The sequence below is a fragment of the Pyrgilauda ruficollis genome, unplaced genomic scaffold, assembly GCF_017590135.1.
Source record: "Pyrgilauda ruficollis isolate IOZ18807 unplaced genomic scaffold, ASM1759013v1 scaffold8, whole genome shotgun sequence".
Taxonomy (NCBI): Eukaryota; Metazoa; Chordata; class Aves; order Passeriformes; family Passeridae; genus Pyrgilauda; species Pyrgilauda ruficollis.
Genome location: NW_024529932.1, coordinates 2,404,386 through 2,423,974, shown reverse-complemented (window position 1 = coordinate 2,423,974; position 19,589 = coordinate 2,404,386). Strand labels below are relative to the sequence as shown.

General features: G+C 40.3%; 1 protein-coding gene and 2 non-coding genes across 4 annotated transcripts; 1 reads left to right on the top strand and 2 right to left on the bottom strand.

Moving 5' to 3' along the window:
• Positions 1–6: 6 nt before the first annotated feature.
• On the top strand, positions 7–16,130 carry USPL1 (ubiquitin specific peptidase like 1). 2 transcript variants are annotated; one of them, XM_041487217.1, is made up of 8 exons: positions 7–4,206; positions 4,846–4,974; positions 6,200–6,857; positions 9,001–9,087; positions 9,504–9,633; positions 10,489–10,614; positions 11,275–11,435; positions 12,992–16,130. In XM_041487217.1, exons 1-8 carry the CDS (start codon positions 4,204–4,206, stop codon positions 14,890–14,892), a joined length of 3,195 nt encoding a protein of 1,064 aa, XP_041343151.1. In that variant the 5' UTR covers positions 7–4,203; the 3' UTR covers positions 14,893–16,130. The 2 variants fall into 2 exon arrangements, with proteins under 2 accessions (XP_041343151.1, XP_041343150.1); XM_041487216.1 differs by having other exon boundaries at positions 7–4,277.
• A 2,771-nt stretch (positions 16,131–18,901) lies between these two features.
• On the bottom strand, positions 18,902–18,974 carry TRNAV-AAC. The gene has a single exon. It is a non-coding gene; the product is annotated as a tRNA-Val (tRNA).
• Positions 18,975–19,217: 243 nt separating this feature from the next.
• Positions 19,218–19,291, bottom strand: TRNAN-GUU. The gene has a single exon. It is a non-coding gene; the product is annotated as a tRNA-Asn (tRNA).
• Between the last annotated feature and the right edge of the window lie 298 nt (positions 19,292–19,589).

Here is a 19,589-nt window from a genome sequence, read left to right as displayed (position 1 = left end):
GAGCGGCAGGCCCGGCCTGGCCCGGTCCCTTCGGTGCGACCGGGGCGGAGAGCGGGGGGGTGTCGCGGGTCCCGAAATGCCGACTGAGTATTTCATGTCAGTAGCGTTGCGGGGGAGGGTGCGGGCCTTCCGCGCCTCGCCCGTCAGAGATGCGCCCAGAGAGGCACCGCGTGTGTGTGTCCGCCCGCATCTGCCCCTGGCGCGGCTTTCTAGTGTTCAGCGATTAACTCTGTGCACGCTTTTTTCCTCTGCAGTAGCGTGTGGATCTCTCTGGATGTGGAATAAGAAGTCAGGAGGCAGCGTGTACCCATAGGTTTATCTGAAAAGGCCGGGCACGTTTCGGGGAGGGAGGGAGGGAGGGCGGCAGCCCCGCGCTGGGCCGGCCCTGCCCTGACGGCTGGTTAGGCGGCATCCACACCCCCGTGCCTCTCGTTTCCACTGCCTTGGGACACAGATCGCCTGCCTTCCTGAAATCTTGCCTCTTCGCTGCAGCTATAATAAATAAACTGCACTAGTTCAGGCTGTGTTTCTCCTACATTCTCATTTTTGTTTCGGAAGGACTGAATGATTTGCCAGCAAAACGTAGTCCCTGTCCCTTGTCATACACCCATAAAAGCATTTAATATGTGGGCATCTCGGAGAAGTCTGCCTGTAGAAGAAACTCTTAGAACAGTGGAGTAATGATGTTGCACACTGGTTCGTTTTGCAGTGTGATCAGATTTATCTTTATTTGCTTCGTCTATGTTAGACTATTTTCAGGAAGAGAATTTATGTTTGCCCCCACACCATGGAGCCTTGCAGTTCTGCGCAGTACTTGCAGGCTGTGCCGGAGAGAGAGTTGCTTTCTCACAGGAACAATGTTACTGTTGCATGTAATAAAATATATTTTGTGGCCAAAGCTGTCAATTTTTGAGGGAGGGACTGGGATCTGGATATTTGTAGTTATGACCTCAGATAAAGAAAAGCCTTAGTACTCTGATTTCTTATTGTGTAAAGAATGGAAAGGTTACTAATACCACTTTCTTTTTCTTTACATTTCTTTCTTTTAATCTTTTCCATATCCCCTTGATGAAGGAAACAAGACTTGTAAGATTTACAAAAAGGTTATTTTTAAATGTCCTTTTAGCCTGTAAACAAGGAGATGTCCTCTTCACTGTAGTGTAATCACTGTTGTTGCCTGCTTTTTGCAGTTTGTAACTGATTCTAATTCATGAGGTATCATTTCTCTAGGTACAGTTATTGTCAAAAAGGCCCAGGTCCCTTTTCTGTAGAATTGTTTGATGCAGTGGTTTGGGCTGGAAGGGACCTTTAAAGATAATTTAGTTCCAACCCCCGCTGCAGCGGGCAGGAACACCTTCCACTAGACCAGGTTTTTCTAAGCTCTGTCCCACCTGACCTTGAACATTTCCAATGATAAGACATCCACAGCTTCCTTGAGCAGCCTCTCCCAGTGTCTCACCATCCTGATTGTAGATAATTTCTTCCTTTAATCCAATCCAAATCTGCCCTCTTTAAATTTAAAACCACTGCACATTGTACCGTCATTACAGATCCCAGTAAAAGGCCTCTATCTCTTCCTCATAAGGCTTTTTTAGTTACTGAAAGGCTGCAGTGAGGTCTCCCCAGAGCCTGCTCTTCTCCAGGCTGAACAACCTCAGCTCTCACAGCCTTTCTGCACAGGAGAGGCACTCTGTACTCGCTCCAGCAGGTCCACATCGTTCCTCAGTTCCCAGCACTTCATGGGGGGTCTCACCATGCAGACTGGAGGGGCAGAATCCCAATCCCACAGTCTGTGTCTCTTTGCTGAAGATAATAAACAGTGTTTGCCTCACTGTAGACCCTTGAGGGACACCACTGGTTTGTGCTTGGTACAATGAGCTGCAGCTGTTTGGTTGTGGCCATCCAGCTAGTTCCTCAGGCATTTAGCAGTTCAAGGCCGTATGTCTCTGGATACTTCATCTTTTCCTTATTTTCTGTCTTCTGCCCTCCCTAGGTCATTGGAGTTTTCATAGGCCAGTTTAATTCCATGGAATAGTAGAAAAACTTGTTCTTTACTACGTTTTCTGCTGTTTTGTGAGTTAATTTAGTTCATAAAAAATCTGATTAGGGCGTGAGCTGTCAGAGAAAGTGGGAAGGGAAATAAAAGAGAAAAATGATGCCCTTATTCTGCAGCAGCAAGCTGTTAGATCAACTCATCTACTCAAGGAAGTGTAGCCACAGCATAATGATCATTTAGTCACATCCACAGCATATTTTGCATTACATTTTTCACTATTCAGACTTAAAGAAGGAAAGTAGCATTAATTGTTTAGAACATGCCCTAGTAAGGCTGAGCATGTGTTCCTTTGTACTTGCCCGTCTGTAATGCAGTTACTGCACGTGGCTGTGATGAGTTGTTGCAGTACTTGATGCAGCAGTCTTTTACTTGGCTGTTCTTCTTGGCAGTGTTCATCTGATGCCCAGTGTTTGTACATTGTGCAAAATCACCACTACCTTCCTGTAATGTGATGTTAGAAACTTCCAAGAGTACAAGCAGGCCTCTTGGTACCACTCTTCATATCTAGTATTGGCAGACCTATTTTATTTGCTCATTGCATTTGTCTTTGAACTAAATTTTTTTTTCTTAATGCTATTATATTTGTAAGAGAAATAAAAGTATTTCTTTCAGTGTTGTGGTACTATTGGCTGGGTGATTATATCTGGGGAAGGTATTGTACGTCTCAGAAAATCTTATACATCTCAGTATTAAATCTTTAAAAAGAAAAGCAGAAGTAACAGAAACTGAACACAATCAGGAAAAAAAAAAAACTTGTTTTCCTTTTGAGAACGCTGATAGGGTAAACAGGGCCTTGCAAAGAAATACCTGTGTTTTAGAAAACCAAGGGGCATGCTTAAAACAGAATAACCTGCAGGTTCTTAGTGTTGCTAACCTTTTGAGTGTGTGATGAATTTTTGTGGTGAGAAATTTCTCAGGAGTTTCTATCATGTCATGTAATCTGTTTTTTATTTACTCTGGAGTGCTGAGACTGCTTCATGCCAAGGAATTGACTAAAAGTCCCTTGAAAAATAAAGTTATGTATTTTAGTATGATATATCCTATGATAAAGGTTCTTATCTGTACAGCTTGTAATTGTATAAACAAGTCAACTTCCTGGCTAGACAAAATATATGATAACAGAGTTGAGTTGCAGTGTGATAGTGCTGTTGCTGCTGTGTGAGAAGTCGGGGTGCTTGTCTTTCCTTTACACTTCAACAAGCTTGTGTACTTGAGCTAATTCATTAATTTTCACCTTGTATGAGCCCTGGGCCGTGCTGTTTCTTGTGCAGCCTACAACATTACTTGGAAAGCTAAACATGCTCTAAGGGACACAGATTAATATTTTTATGTTCTTGCCTTCTATTACAACCATTAGTTTCATCAGACAGGGAATACTGTCTCTACATGCTGCAGACTGGTAATTCTGAAAAGGGCTGCTGGACACACTGAAGGTTTAAATAGGATATCATCTCATTTTGACCCACTCTTAAGTTGCCTTGGGGGTCTGATTTGAAATCTGAGTGGTTGTGTTTTTCTCTTGTGCTTTTTTACTTCAAGCTCTGTTGGTTTTTAGCATTTCATGCAGTTCTGTTGGGTCTCTTCTTGCCAAATATTATAAGTAGGTCTAGGTTGAACTAGTATTTATAGAATGCCTGGAGAATTTTTTTTTTTTTTGTAAGGAGTTGTTGCTGTACTGTATAAAGGGCTGAAAGGACATGGTGTGGGAGAGAATGTTTTTCATTGAAGTAATGAAAAGGGAGCAGTGTGGCTGAAGGAAAGATACTGCATTGATGACTTGGCAATTCAACTTCCTCATGCATCTTGAAGAGATATATATTTATTCTAGTTAATTTCAAGTCAACAGGAGCAGGATTGGATCCCTGTAGTTCTTAGTTTAAAGTTTTGAGTTCACAGTCTGCACTAGAACAAAAAAAAAGTATTTTCAGTTTAGGAAATACTCTTCTGAATTAATTTCCGCAAACTATGCAAGCTGCATTGTTGTTGGTATTTTTTTTCACCCAAACTTCAGTCTAATTTTTCTTTAATTGTTTTATTTACTTCTTATTTTTCAGGAGTCTTTGAAAAATCCTTAGTGGTCATGACATTGTTACAAGTGACATAAATTAGCCAGTGGCTCAGAATGATGGATACCCAGAAGACTACAAATGGTTTGCAAGTGATTGGAGAAGGGACTGGTATAGGGAAATCGACACTCCACATGGTGGGGTATTTGGGAAAAGTCAGTTGAAACTTGTTTTACATATGTGCAAAGTTCATATCTTTCTCTTTTTTTGAGAGATTTTTAATTGGTCTTAATTTTACAAAAAAAAACAATCTCAAAATTATTTTCCACGGAAATCTATAACAATGGCGAAAGATTATTCTAAGTAAATATGTGCCTCTGTTTTTTACTGGCACTATTTTTACAACTGTTTGCATTCCTATGAAAATTGATTTGTCTTTCAAAGATCTGAGCTTGTTCAGATATTGCTATTCCCTGGCAATAAGGGTCCTGTGGTTTAGTTCAAGTAAAATAAAATGTGCATAATTGTGTTGTTAAAGACACCTTATTTGAATATTTAAATAAAAAGATAAATTTATTTAAATCATGCTACCATACAAATATATTAAAAATAATAAAAAAGAAACCAATGTAGTTTGCTTTTTATATTGTATCATATTATATCTAGAAATTGAATATCTAGAAATTGAACGATGATTTTGTATAAGAATGCTTTACCTTGGGATAATGTATGAAATACATAAACTTATGCTGCTTTATCTTTCTTGGCTTGTTTTTATTTTAGAACTGTAATCCTGTGGAAACAACTGCACATGAGTATTGCCCAGTCTGCAAAGAGAAGGGTCAGATCCAAGGTTTACGGACTTACCGCCTTAATTTTCAAGAGTCCATTTTCCTTTGTGAAAATCCTCAGGTATTACACTAATAAAGAGTTTTATTTGGCCCTGCAGAGGCCTTTACATTCAGCAGTTACATCTCTCTCAGTCTGTGATTGTGTTGGTGGTAAGCAGACTGTTGGAATAGGATCCCTCTGAGTCTGTATGCTGGAGGATATCTGCAAGTAGGGAAAAACAGAACTAACCTGTGTATATGCAGTGTTTAGGTATAGGTAGCTACCCTAAAGGATTAAAAAGAGAAAATAAATAATGAAATAAAGGAGGGTTCTTTTCAATTAGCAAGGGATCACAAGTGGTACTAAATAAGTTTTTGTACAAGTCAGAGTAGAAGGTGAATACTTGATGATCCATGGAACTAGTACATAACTGGCAGATCTGAGTCTCCCATTTTCCCTTCTTTAAGGCTTGGTGATGCATATAGGTTTATGATTGCAATGACAATGTTTTTATTTCTTTTTCCCCCCTTTTTAATTTAACCTTAGCTGAATTTCTGTGCTGCTTAATATTTGACTTGTGATTTTGCTACCACTCCCTTCACTGCTCCATGTGTGTGGGGAGGATATAGCAGTCCCAAACAGACTTAAGTTGCCCTTAAATTAGGAGAAACTTGACTAAATATGGGTCTCAGAGTTGTTTTTCCCATTCTTTCCTGCTTTTAACTATAGTATAGTTCTGGAAATTGGTAATAGGGATTTGTCTGTATTCATTGAGCTAGCCTGAAAGGTACCCTGTCAGTTTGGGCACCAGTAGTCTCTCAGGCATGAGATAATAATGTCAAATCTGTACCCTAAAGGAATGGATTTAGCAGAATAAGACAAGAGGACTCTCCTTAGCAAAATTAAGTTGTTTGCAGAGGTTGGGAGAATTTGCTAGAAAAGTAGTGTTGAAGTAGCACTACTGATATATTTATTTCACAGTTTCTTATAAGACAGTGGTGGGATAACACACACTTCAAGTCATACCTGTGTTGAATATATGTATTGATTTAATTAAAATATCACTTTACAGGAGTCCCTGTTGCTGGGTTGCATGGAGGTCTAAGCAACTTGGTCCAGTAGAAGGTGTCCCTGCCCATGGCAGGGGGTTTGGAACTGGATGGTGTGTAGCATCCATTCCAAACAAAGCCATTTTATGATTCTGTGATTCAACTCCATTTTAAAAGTATGTTTTGTACTTTTTTTAGCTCTTGTTCACCTGAAATTGCTTTGTAGATTTCACTGTAACCTTTTTTCTTTCCTTTAGTGTATCTACCCACTTGGTTATAAACCATTAAACAGCATAATTACTTCTACTGGTTCAGAAAATCATCAAGCTCCATCTACTCACAAGAAGAGGAAATTTGGTAATACCAGTGACTTTTCTGCTGTTGAATCAGATCCAAAAAAAGCAAGAACTAACAACGTGTTCAATGTTGAGCACGCCGTTAGTGCAGATTCCATTGTCAAAGGCTGCCAGAATAGTTTGTGTATTCCCAAGGCAAGCCAACACGATGTATTACAAAATGGCCAGCAAAACCCTGGCAACCATGTGGAGTCTTGCATGCAGAATGTGGATTTTGAAACAACCACCAAGATCAACAACTACCAAGAAAGTCCACCAAAGACTTCTAGTTCCAAAACACAACTGTTGCCAAATTCTGAGCTTTTATCAACAGCATCTGAAATTTCACTCAAAGATGATAAAGGTTCCATTAATAACAGAGATTTGTGTCTTCAATGGAGAAACACACGTAATCTTTGTTGGTTAGATTGTATTTTGTCAGCACTGGTACACTTAGAAACATTAAAATCTGCTCTAGCAGAAGAATGCAATGGTGGAAAATGCTTACTCCAGAAGCTCTTAACAAAGTATAATCAAGCATCTGTTCTTCTGAATACCTGTAAAAGGAGTAAAGTAAAAGGTGGGTAAATTTAGCTGCTGTTTTCTCATAGTTAGACTGATTTGCTACAAATATGTGGAATTTAGTACAGCACACTTATATATGCCTCCATTCTATTTCAAGATGATAAAAAATACGACTGTTACCATGAATTTGCAGAATAGTGTGCTTTTTCTAGCAAAATCCTGGTAACATCTGAAATTGTTTTTCTTGGGGCAAGCATGCACTCTTTGAAGACATCAAACACCAAGCATCTCTTAAATTTTTTTTGTCATATCCAACATAAAGATATTATGAATTATTTATGTAATTCACCCTTACTTTGTTTCCTTCCCCTCTGTTGGTTAACATGTTAGGATACTGTTATAATCTTGATCTTGGAAACAATTTCTCTTGTGGTTTATACCCTTCTGTAAATGGACAGTTGCCTTGTCACACTGAAAATAGTAAAGCTGGGAGCATAAGTTCTTCTCTGGCTCCAGCTGTGGTCATGGAAGGAATGCTTCCCCTGAGGTCAGCAAGCTGCTGTAGATGACAGAGTTTCCTGACCTGCTTCAGTCAGAAGTAGTGAAACACATGAAACAAACACTGGATCACATGGTCTGGAAAGGGTTAGTAACTCAGTAACCCTTAACAGGGTGTTAACAGGTCAGCTCAGCTTAACACATTGGAGGACTGTAACTGAGGAGGATATGTCACTGTATTCTACTGGTGTGGCCTTTAGTAATTTTCTGTTCTGTGTATTCTTTTTAAGACTCCTAAACTAAGATAATGGATTTTTTTATTGCTCTTGAACTGGACCACTGGTGTCATAAGTCTAAACTTCTAAGATATGGTCTGCTACAGAAGGAATAAAGCTCTCTGGTTAGCCAGTACCTCTCCTGAATTTCAGTGGACACTGTTGGACGATGTGTGTTTGAATATATAAACAGTCCACAGTCACAAAACAGCCCTAGGCAACTTGAAAAAGGTCCTATCTTTCCTGGGAAAAATAATGTGTATCAGAAGTGGTTTAATCCGTGTGACAAACCAGGTAGAAAACTCCAAAATATTTTGAACTAGTTCATGTACTGTGCTTGCCAGGAAGTCAGTCTGCTTGAGTTTAGGTGTTCAGCTGTTACTGGGAAGCCCTCTGCTATCCTAGCACCTGTCTGAGATGTTTTTCTTTGTTGGGCTGTGTTTGCAAAGGAGCTCTGCTGGTGTGCAGTAACCCTTAAATGGGAATGTTAAGTATTGGAATACAGTGTTGTTTTGAAAGAACTTAAACCTTTTCATTTCAATTGCTGCGAAACAAATCAGTTTATTTGGGTAACAGTAGAGAGAGGATTGGGTGAAGCGTATCTTTGTGGAGAATAGGTGTAGAATTCATTCTGTTCTTCTGTATAATTTTACAGTATCTTTTGTATGCAGCTGTTTTTGAAAACAATTAAAAGCAATATAGCTGGAAGAAACTTTGTTTCTTTATTTCTATACACAGTTTATATATATTAAGCAGTTTCAACAGCTATTCTAAATATTTCCTTTAATTTCTGCATGATCATGATTGTGTAGTAGAAGTTATTTTCTTGCTTGTGTTTAAAGAATGTATTTGTGTTTAAACAACATGCAAAATTAAAATACCAAGATATATAAAGTAAAAAATTATTTTTAAATTTAAAGTTATTTTTACTGTTTTAAAGGCTCACTTAGGAATTTGGTATTTAATCTGAAACAGTACATTAAAATATTTTATTATTTGAATTGTATAACCTTAGAAAGCATGTAAGCAAATTCTTGTGCTTTTGATCTTAACGCTTAAGTTTTAAAGTTTTCTTTTAATCTCTAAATCTTCAGGATTTGTCATGTGTGGTCACACTATCCTTAAAAATTGTTACTACAAAGCTGTTGGCGCAGGGTCTTAGTCATAGTTTAAGTCAGAACAAGTAGTTTTTAGTCAGCAGACTGCAGTAAACTGTGAGTAATTTGTGTAAATTCTTCTCCAACGTTCAAATCGATTAATACCAAGAATTGGCTGTTCTACCAACAAGTCTTAGGCAAGTATGGGTCAATATGAAAGGCATTGGTTTGCAGAGAGGGAGTGCATGCTGGGGGTACATATGTGTGTGAAAAGGTGTGGGGGCTGTTAAACGTGACTGTATGAAGACATACGTATTTTTTTCTTTAGATGTTCTTCCAAAAGCAGAATCTCAGCTCAATGAAATCAGAAACGTAATGTTTACAGAACTTCAGCCTCAGCTGAGGTGTGAATTGGGTAAGTAATTAGTGCAGCATCTCAGTAATTACTTTCAGGAAACCCTAGATGTTAAAGCCTTTTATGCCATACATAAAAGTATGTTTGTAGGAATGCATACAAGAACGTTTGGAAATACATTTGTTTCTATTGGTGACTTGCACATACTTTACAGTATGATCAGCTGGTTTGTTCTTTGCCCATTTTAACTTTTTAGAGAGCAGATAATCTTTGTAATTATGCTGTAGTCATGAAATTGTCCCTGATAACAACCTAATAACATGGATCAATCCCTTTGCTGTGAGAATTGCAAAGAGAGCCTTGAAATAATAACTGAAATTTAAATCATAGTATTAAGCTTATCTTCTTCGTTTTTGAGGTACTGAAAGGTGATTTCACATATTTAGTAATCATTTTTTTCTGCCCCATCTTTGAAGGTAATATGAAGAATCCAGTGTTTGCACTTCAGCTACTCTTACAAGTGGATCAACAAGCTGAGAAACTATTCTTGCATTCTTTTTCATGGAAGTTTGAATGTGTACATTGTGGCCACAAATACCAGGACCGGTGAGATTTGTACAGAAGTAGCTTCTACGTAGCTGTTCTACCTTACCTTTTTAAATCTGCATATCATAGTTGGTTTTCTTCAGATTTCCAGGTTGAAGCTTGTTGTTGAAGTTTTGCATGATCTGCTTTTTCATTTGCAAACAGTTTACTGCTATTCCATGTCTTAAGCAATCATGTTATCAATTAATTAAGAAAGAAACAATAGGTAACTGTGTGAGCCTCTGGACATACTCTGATATTTTGCTGAGAGTATATAAATTGCTGTGATTCTAAAGAGTGTGTGCCCAGTACACTTTTGCTGTTCAGAAATACCTGGAATACTCACTTGGGTTACAAATAAAAGAGGTTCTCTAACATAGTTTGTCTATTTTGAAATAGTATTGCAGGGGAGTAATTCCTTGAGAATTGATTTAGTTCTGTGTAGCTGCAGGTACAAGCTCGTAATTTAGGCTCCTTTTAGAGTCAGTAGGAAAAGAGAGACACTTTCAGAAGACAGCTCATTCTATTTGAAAAATATCTGTATTAGGTAGTAAATTATGTAGATCCTGGAACAAGCTCTGTCTCATGTTGGAAAGAGAACAGAGATAACATTAAAATGGAGAGAAAGCAAATAATGTGAAACTGAAGGCCACAGGGCTGCTGAAAACAAATTGTGACTGATGCTGTTTGGCAGAACTGAATTCAGGGCTGACTTGGATGGGATTCACAGTGAATTCCACACAAATGGCATGAACATGAATGGAATTTGGGTTTGCCATAATGTTTTTATAACTTGTTTCCTGGTAAAGTATGTATACTTATTGTTTTCTGATCACCAACTCAGCTTCCTCTTTAAATGTGTTTGTGTGTGTCCAGATTGAAGAAAACACTAACAACGTTCACAAATGTAATCCCTGATTGGCATCCGCTCAATGCTGTTCATATTGGACCGTGTATTAACTGTGGAACTACATCTCAAAGACAACAGATGATCTTGGAAGAGTAAGTTTGAATATGTGAACTTGAAAGTAACATACATAAATTTCTGAGCCTTCATTTATTGAACCTATGACTTTTGAAACCAAACTATTACTGTGGATTTGCAGAGATTCTAAACCTTAAATTCTCATCAGTACTCACCTTTAAAGATTTTTAGATCATTCTTAAAAGCTGAAATAGCAAATAGTGTTTGCTGGAGATGAAACAGAGCAGTGTTTAACATGCTGACCAGCACGTGTTTGAACTAGGTCATAAATACTTAACTATCAAATAGTAAATACAGACAACTGATATCCAGTCAGCCTTTTCACAGCCCCTGCTGTGGATAAAAGTTGTTTGATCATTTGTTTACTTATTTGACCTGGGAACAATGTCCCTTGCTGCTGTGTTTATGGCACAGGAGCATTTTTTCCTCAACTTTTCCCCACTTCCCAAATCCCTTATTTGGGTGTTGGGTTTTTTCCACCCTAATCTGTAATTAAATGGAACATCCACTTTGGATATTCTTTTCCCTTTGCGCTTACTGAGCAATCTGAAGAGTCTGTGAGGAAGTAGAATAGTAAGGGCAGAACCAAATACTCTTAGAGACATCTTACTTTTTCATTAGGAACTTCTGCCACTGTTTTATTGTAATAAACTGGTTCTTTATTGTTTCTTTGTCAGAGTACCCTCAATATTAACGTTACATTTTGTGGAAGGCTTGCCACATAACAACCTGGAGAAATATTCATTTCAATTTGAAGAAGACACCTACCAAATAACATCTGTTGTTCAGTACCAAACAGATAAGAAGCACTTCATAAGCTGGTCTTTGAATCCTGATGGTAAGAATCACATAATGGGTCAGGTTGGAAGGGGCCACAGGGTCATCCAACTTCCCTGCTCAAGCAGGGCCATCCCAGAGCACACGGCACAGGATGGCATCCAGATGGTACTTGAATATTTCCTGTGAGGGAAATTCTGAACCTCTCTGGACAATCTGCTCCAGTGTGTGGCCACTGCACTGTAAAGAAGTCCTTCCTTATGTTCAGGTGGAACGTAGTGTGCATCAGTTTCTGCCTGTTGCCTTCTGACCTATTGCTCATCACTGCTGAGCAGGGCCTGGGTCTGTCTTCTGACACCTCCCTCTGGATACTTACAGACATTGATGAGGTCCCCTCTCCGTTGTCCTTTCTCAAGGCTGAACAGGCCCAACTCCCTCAGTCTTTCCTCATAACAGAGGGAGATACGATAGAGTTTATGGTTCTTATCTACCATAATATTTCATGAGTCTACATGAAATGTTTTATGGGTTACTGCAGTATTCTCAACCGTTGATATATAATAACAAAGATTTCTTTTGTCTGCGTTCTAAACTGCATATTAAAACATTGTGAATAATTGGGAGGACTTGTTTCTCAGAGTGAAGGTTTTCGGCTGGTTTGACTGCACTGTGCTGTCTTACAGTGCATTTACTGGAAAAAGTAATTTGGCTGTAGAGTTTTTTTTCCCTTCATTACTTCGTAAAAGTTAAAAAATGCAGTCTGACCATGACTGTGGAACAAATAGTATTGTTTATTTTTAAACTAGTGATTCATCCTTTCTTGGCTGGAAGCAAGGTAACCTATGGTGCTATGAGCAATTGATGAAGTTATTTTTTATATCTGAACTTTATGGCACCTCAGGGGTGGGAGGCACAAATCCATCTTGGAAACTTTACTAATGGTATGATGGTTGTACCACTGATGGAAGATCCATAATCAGAGAAGGTGAAAAGGTGATATTTTGATAATCATGCCTTTGTAGAGAGCATGGGGTACAGTCTTATGAAGTGTGACAATACGAAAATTGTCTAGGTCATATTGCCAGAGATAAAATAAATGGGAGGAGGAAGCAGCTGGGAAATGCCTAGTTAAGAAGCTCCTATATGTGATATATATCTATTTTAAAATTCTTGAAGCTACAAAATATTCTTTCATGATCTATGAACAGTTTGCAGGTGATGAGACAAGAGTATTAAGATAATCAGTTTCTTTTTAGCCCCTGTGCTTCCTACCCAGGCAATTAAAAGGTCTACAGAGAAACTTAATTTGAGAGGTGGATCTTACCTCAGACTTGTGAGAGTATTTTCAGACAAGATGTTTCAGCCAAAAAAAAACCCTTAGCTAGCTTTGTTTTATGGTTGACTTACTCTGACCTGTAATAATATTGCTGCAACTTCTTGTAGTTGATCTTTTTACAGTGGAAGTCTCCCAGTTTTCTCTGGAGGAGAAAAAAAAACAACCAAACTCCATTTTCTGCTTGTCAGGGGAATGGGTTAATAAAAGTACTTGACAAGTGTGAGGATAGTGATTTCAATTTTAAAAGTCTCTGAGTCTCTGCACTGATTGCTATTTTTCAGGAACTTGGCTTGAATGTGATGACTTAAAGGGTCCATATTGCAAGAGACATAAAAGATTTGAAGTTCCTCCTTCAGAGATTCATGTTGTTATCTGGGAAAAGAAAGCATCCCATGTGCCACAAGAACTGAATTCACAGTTCCAAAGTAAAACTAGTGAAGATATTCCTCTTAATAATGTACATTCAAATTCCACAGTGTTGCATTGTGGTTTTGATAACACTGTCAGCAAAACACCTGCAGAACACTACAAAGAGGATTCTGTGAGGACTCCAGAGAAGAAACAGCAGCAAGTAACTGAGGACAAAAGTATTGTTCATCATGGTTCAGAAAATCTGGGAGATGATGATCTCGTAACACTGATGCTTGAAGAAATTCTAGTTGACTCAGAAGATAAATCGCTGCCTAATGGACAGATGGTGGGAAATAACCTTCTTGACGGATGGGGCACACCAGAACAGCAGGAACCAGCTTTTTCACTTAGCACTCCATATACAGGAGAGTTTGCTGGAACTAGTCTAGCTATGAACAATAAATCCATGTTGTATGAAAATTCCAGTATTTGCTTACCTCTAGAAGAGTTGAACCCAGTAAATATTATTGCTCCTGTGCCCAAAAAATGTGACCCTGATTCATCTGACTCGTCTTTTCAAATAAATGACAGAACTAATGTAGCTAACAGTGAACATGGATTAAATTCAGAACTACTGCTAAATGAGAAGTTGTTAGCAGTAGAAAATACTATACAAAAATCACCTGACCTGAAAGATGCAGGCAAAACTGTAGTTAATTCTCAGGTTGGCAGTTCTTCTGGTGCCAGTAATTCAGTTCAGTCCTCACACAAAGACCGAAAAGGAGGATTTGTAGGAAGCTGGGTAAAGAAATTAAGCAAGAATACTTCTTTTATGCCTTCAAGTGCCTCAGCTCTCAAGAATGAGAGAAGTTGCAAAACTCCCTCAGTGCAAAAAATAAGTGAAGTTCGGCTGCCAATTAAGGGTGCAAGTAACTTTGGTGGATTTCAAAGCAGAGGTACAAAGAAAACAACTGAGACCCCAAAGTTATTGGCTCCTCAGACTAATAATACTCATCTTCTATCAGATTTCAAAGGATTTTCTCAAAACACTTGTCTTCCAACAGCAAATCGTACCACTGTTGTAGGTCCAACTTGGATTAAGTCAGAAAGTACGTTGGGTACCTCAGGTAAAGTGACTCAGTTCCCTTCACCTGGCTATAACTCTGGTAAGGCAGAAGAGTCAGACAGTGACAAAACAAAAAAACTTCGCCTAAAATTGTTAAAAAAACTTAATGCTAAAAAGAAGAAGTTAGCTTCACTGGATAGATTAGCAGTGGAACAGGTGAAACAGGAAAAACCTGTGAGTGGAGATGTAAGTACCCCCCCATCGCAGACTGAATCTCAGAATGACAGTGAATTATTGCAGAGCTTTTTAAGGGAGCTGCAGTATCAGATTGATGTGACAGGTAATGAGTCCAAACTCAATGCAAGTGCTGTGCCAGGGTGCACTGGCCATGATAACACTGATGAAATACTGGCGGAATTACTGTCCCCTACTTCGACTGTCGCTTCCTTGGAGGCACCAAAGAGCGAAGATGAGTGTATGTACATGGAAATGGTGCACAGCAGCGTGGCAGCGGCCGTGCCCCATGAGAACACCAGTGTGCCACAGGCAGCACTGACAAGTGAGGACCACAATTACTACAGTCCTGTAAAGGACACTACTTCGGAGCTTGATGCAATAAACAAACACAGTGTGAAAAAACTTTCTTTTGAAAGTCCTACAAGAGATGATATCCTCGAAGACCTGTTCTCCATTTCAGCACCAAGCTCAATGGCAGGTGACATGGATTTACCTCATTTTGATGAAACTCTGTTTGAAACTTGGTAAAACTCAGTATAAGTATTTTTTTCAGTATTATGTATATTTTGAAACAAAGCACTACTAAATTATATTTTATAACTAGTTTAATTGCACACTGGCTGTACTTGAAAAATTTACATTTGAGATTTTTTTTCTTAATATTTTACTGTAACAAGCAAATCAGGGTTTAATGTATTTTATTCTTCTGCGAAGCAGTTATTTTAGCTGTCAGATATGACATTGATTTTTAATTAAAAGCTCCTATGAGTCTTAATTTTTGCTGCTTTTAATATGAAAAACTTCCACACTCTAGTGAGTTTGAGAACTAATTAAGTTCTGTAGTCTTGATGATGTAATGGTATAAGAAATACTATTTATGTAGTAATGATTTTACAGGACCACTCAACTCCTGAAGTTACTTTGTCCAACATTTTAAAAAAAATTAAAGTACCTTCTGTAATTAGAGAATTTTGCATCCTCTGATATGAGTTTACAGGTGTCTTAGAATTAATTTAACTGTAAGTTAATGCCTATTACTGTTGTCACTTGGAGTTTGTCATGACTCAGGCAGTGCACCCCCAACCATATGAGAGATGCCAAGGAGAGGCAAGGTCAGTAGGAAGAAAATGGAAAAATGTGGCAAGACAGCAGTGAGTAAGCAGAGGGATTCACACCTTGGTGTTTCTGGATATGTGTAGCTTTCATTTTGCTAGATTGGAGTCTTTTTAAAATGCATGGCCACAAAGCTGAGGGTATTATATGCCAAGTTAGATTAGCTGTACATTTTTCGTGTTCTTGGAAATAAGAAGGATTTTATCAGGAAGTCTTTATATCCGGCATATTTAGAGCTGTCCTGCGTTTTTTCATTCTTTCAGATCCCAAGTTCAAAACATTAAAAGCTCAGTCTTACTTTTCCAGTGGATGCAGTTAAACATAATGCTATTACATGGCATGGTTACAGATTCTAATGGTTTTGGATTGTTTGAACTACGTTTAAAAAGTGTTTGAAAAACTATCATTGACCCTGAACTTGCTCTGTCCACTTATTTCTGCTGCAATTGGGTACATTGTTATCAAACTGGCACTTTAGGCAATGAATTTCTGAAATTCAAGTTATTGTGAAGAACTTGAGCTTCTTCTTTGTTTTAAATACTGTAATTGGTAATGTTACAATAGAAAACAAATGAATGGATTCTGAATGTTAAGGGCTGGTGTACTCCTTGTGAAATATTTGCCCATTTGTGAATTCCTTAATTAAAACAAAAGAGCTGACTGAAATGAGTTTGATTTATCCATGATTGGGTTGCAATGCAGCTGTAGCTGTGACATGGGAGCTCCTTCACCACTGGCTTGGGACACAAACACAGACCCAGGGGTGAGTAAAGCAGTGAGCAAGGGTTGGTGATGCAGAATGCACAGGGCAACAGGAGGAAGAGAGACCCTGCTAGAAGATGAGGAGGTCCTGGTGGAGGGGTTTATGATGAAGTTCATGGCAGAGGAGGGAGGGTGTGGGGGCATACCTGCTGTGCAGATACACCTAGACAGAAGCAAGAACCTCTGGTCACCACTGGCACCCCCTCCACAAACTGAATTTGGGAGTGTGGTCTGCAGCTGTGTGGGATTCAGTGTGGGTACAGGTATATATAGAAGCTCCAAGAGCAAACAAATAGCACTTGAGATTAAAGAAGGTATGAAAATAAATCTGTTGGTGCTGCATGTTCCTGCCTGCCTTTTTCTCTGAAAAAGAAAACTGAAGATGATGCAGTGCAGATTTGTTTGTTTCCATTAATGTTTTACTGCCTCCGATCCTGTGCAAGTGAGAATTCAGCTGAGGTTGAATGAAAACTGTATGACTAAAGAAATTGTTTGGAATTTGAAATGTTACTGGGTGTTTTATATTAAGAGTAGTTTTTTAAATGCAGCTCTTAATTTGCCATGAAGAGATTACAAAGTATTGTAGTCATTTTCTGTCAATTGAAAGTATACCAGGTGGGCATATAGTTAGTACAGGTAGTGATCAGAAACTGGTCCCTGTATTACGGAGGTTTTATTAGTGTTCTAGGGTAGATTTCCCAAAGTCTAAGGGCTTTGAGCCCTGCCATCTTCACCACTAAACCATATCCCTAAATGCCACATCTACATTTTTTGAACACTTTCAGGGATGGTGACTTTGCCACTTGGCTGGGCAGTCTCTTCCAATTCCTAACCGTCCTTTCAGAGAGGAGATTTTTCCTAACATCCAATCTAACCTCCCTTGGGACAACTTGAAACCATTTCTTGTCATCCTGTGTCTTACTACCTACAACAAAAGCCCCACCTGGCTACACGCTCTTTGTAGAGTAGTTGAGAGCAGTAAGGTCCCCCCTGAGCTTCCTCTTCTCCATGCTAAACACCCTCAGCTGCTCCTCATCAGTCTTGCACTCCAGACCCTTCCCCAGCTCTGTTTCCCTTCCCTGGAAACACTCCAGCCCCTCAATGTCCTTCTTGTAGGGAGGGGCCCAGAACTGAACACAGAACTTGAGATGTGCCCTCACCAGTGCCGAGCGCAGGGGCACAATCACTGCCCTGGTCCTGCTGGCCATACTGTTCCCGACACAAGCCAGGATGCCACTGACCTTCCTGGCCACCTGGGCACAGCTGGCTCGTGTTCATCTGCCACTGACCAGCATTTCCAGGTCCTTTTCCACTGGGCAGCTTTCCAGCCACTGCCCTCAGTCTGTAGCACTGCCTGGGGTTGTTGTGATCCAAGGGCAGGACCAAGTGCTTGGTCTTGTTGAACATCATACAATTGGCCTTGGCCGATCAACCCAGCCTGTCCAGAGCCCTCTGCAGAGCCTTGTTAGTCTGTGTCTTCTGCTTTGGGAAAGGCATAATCGTAGCACTCGAGTTTGGAATCAGCTCTGCAGAGAAGGTGCTGTGATTCAGATCTGACTACTTGATGATACATTCAAACGCTTCTTATAACACAGTAAAGGGTGAAAAACAGGGTTGCCTTCTCGCATCCTGCCTACAATAAACCAACATATCTGCAAAGGAGCTGCCAGGATGGATTTCTAGCTGTGTACCTGCTAGAGCACTCTTCAAGAAATCTATTGTGGTGCTGATTACAAATCTGACTTTGATCTTGATGTTTTTCATGGCTGGGCATTGCCATTTATTCTTCTATCACTATTTTTTGCTTTAAATAATTATTCCCTTCCTGACAATATATCAGCAAGAGCCAGTGTGTCTTGTCTGTGTTCCTTTTGCAAAGCTAAACAGCTGGTCTTGATGTGAGCCCCTTCGTGCCTGGAGCAAAACACATTGCCTTTTGAGCAGCTTATACTCTAAAGTGTGTGCTGTGCTTTGAAGACCACCAGGATTCGGTCTTGGAGTGGAAGAACTTCCAGTCTGAGTATTGATCTAAGACAGTGTGCAGACAGAGCAAGAGGTTAGCGGGATAACAAGGCTGATGGAGTTTGAGGCATTTTTCTGCATTCTGCTGTGTACAAACACGGTGTGGTTGTTTGCAAGGGAGATGCTGAAGCTGCACAGCCCAAGAGAACACAGTGGAGCCACAGAGCTCACAAAGGAGAGAAATGCTAGGAAAGGAGTGTAAGGAAGAAGGGGTTAGGTGCCTCCAGCGTATGTTTTCCAGGAGGAGGCTGAAGAAACACTAAGAAGATGCTCCTGCCCCGACCTGGATCCGTATTATTCTTTGTATGTAAGTTAATATCAAAAGGGGCTTCTGTAGTGCCCGCTGCCAGTGGTTGTAGCTTTTCTCTCAAGTTTTCTGTTGATGTTCAGACCGTTTCAGCTGAAGCTCCTTTCCCCTCCTCTGGGCGATCTTTCCAGGGAAACTGCGTTTGCCGAGGAGCTGGAGCATGGGAACAAAGCAGAGCTCCAGCACAACCCCCAGCCCTACCCCTGCTCCTCCCTCCCCGCCCCCCTGCAGCCCAGGAGGCCGCTCGCCCTCGCCCACTGCGGGGCAGGGGACGAGCCCCGCGGCAAGAGAGGAAACGCGTCCCTAGTGACACGGGAAGGGAAAAAAATGTGGTGTTTCCGCCCGGTTTCGAACCGGGGACCTTTCGCGTGTTAGGCGAACGTGATAACCACTACACTACGGAAACTTCCGTTGTAGGCCGTGTTCCTGCAGTCTCCCTTGAGCAATCGGACGCAGCACCCGCAGCCGCGGGAGCACACGGTGCGGGTGAAACTCCTCTTGGCGCGGCAGGAGCAGCGAGGTCCCGGAGCCAAAAGCTGGTCTCGGGCACTTCCCGCCGGTATAAAGGCGGCGCGGGCCGCTTGCAGCTGCCGCCTCTTGCAGGAGGGAAGTAAAAAACCCACGGCGCACCACAAAAAGAATTGCGCTTCGTCCCTGGGTGGGCTCGAACCACCAACCTTTCGGTTAACAGCCGAACGCGCTAACCGATTGCGCCACAGAGACGCGCTGAGACCCGGCCCCGCCGAGCTACGTCTGGATCCCGCGGCTCCTTCGTGCTCTTCCTGCTCCCGCTCCCTCGGGGCGCTGCGTGGGTTGGGCTTTTAATCACCACTTTGGGGCCTGACTGCTTTTTTAATCTGAAAAACTGTCCTTCCTCGGTGGGAAAAATGCGTATTTTATGATTGGCTTTTCGCAAATATTAAAATTAATATTATATGTGTTATGTTATGCTGTATTAATTTTCTTAAGTAGTGTGTTAAATATAGTTTTAGGTTATAACATAATGTTAAAATAGAAACTA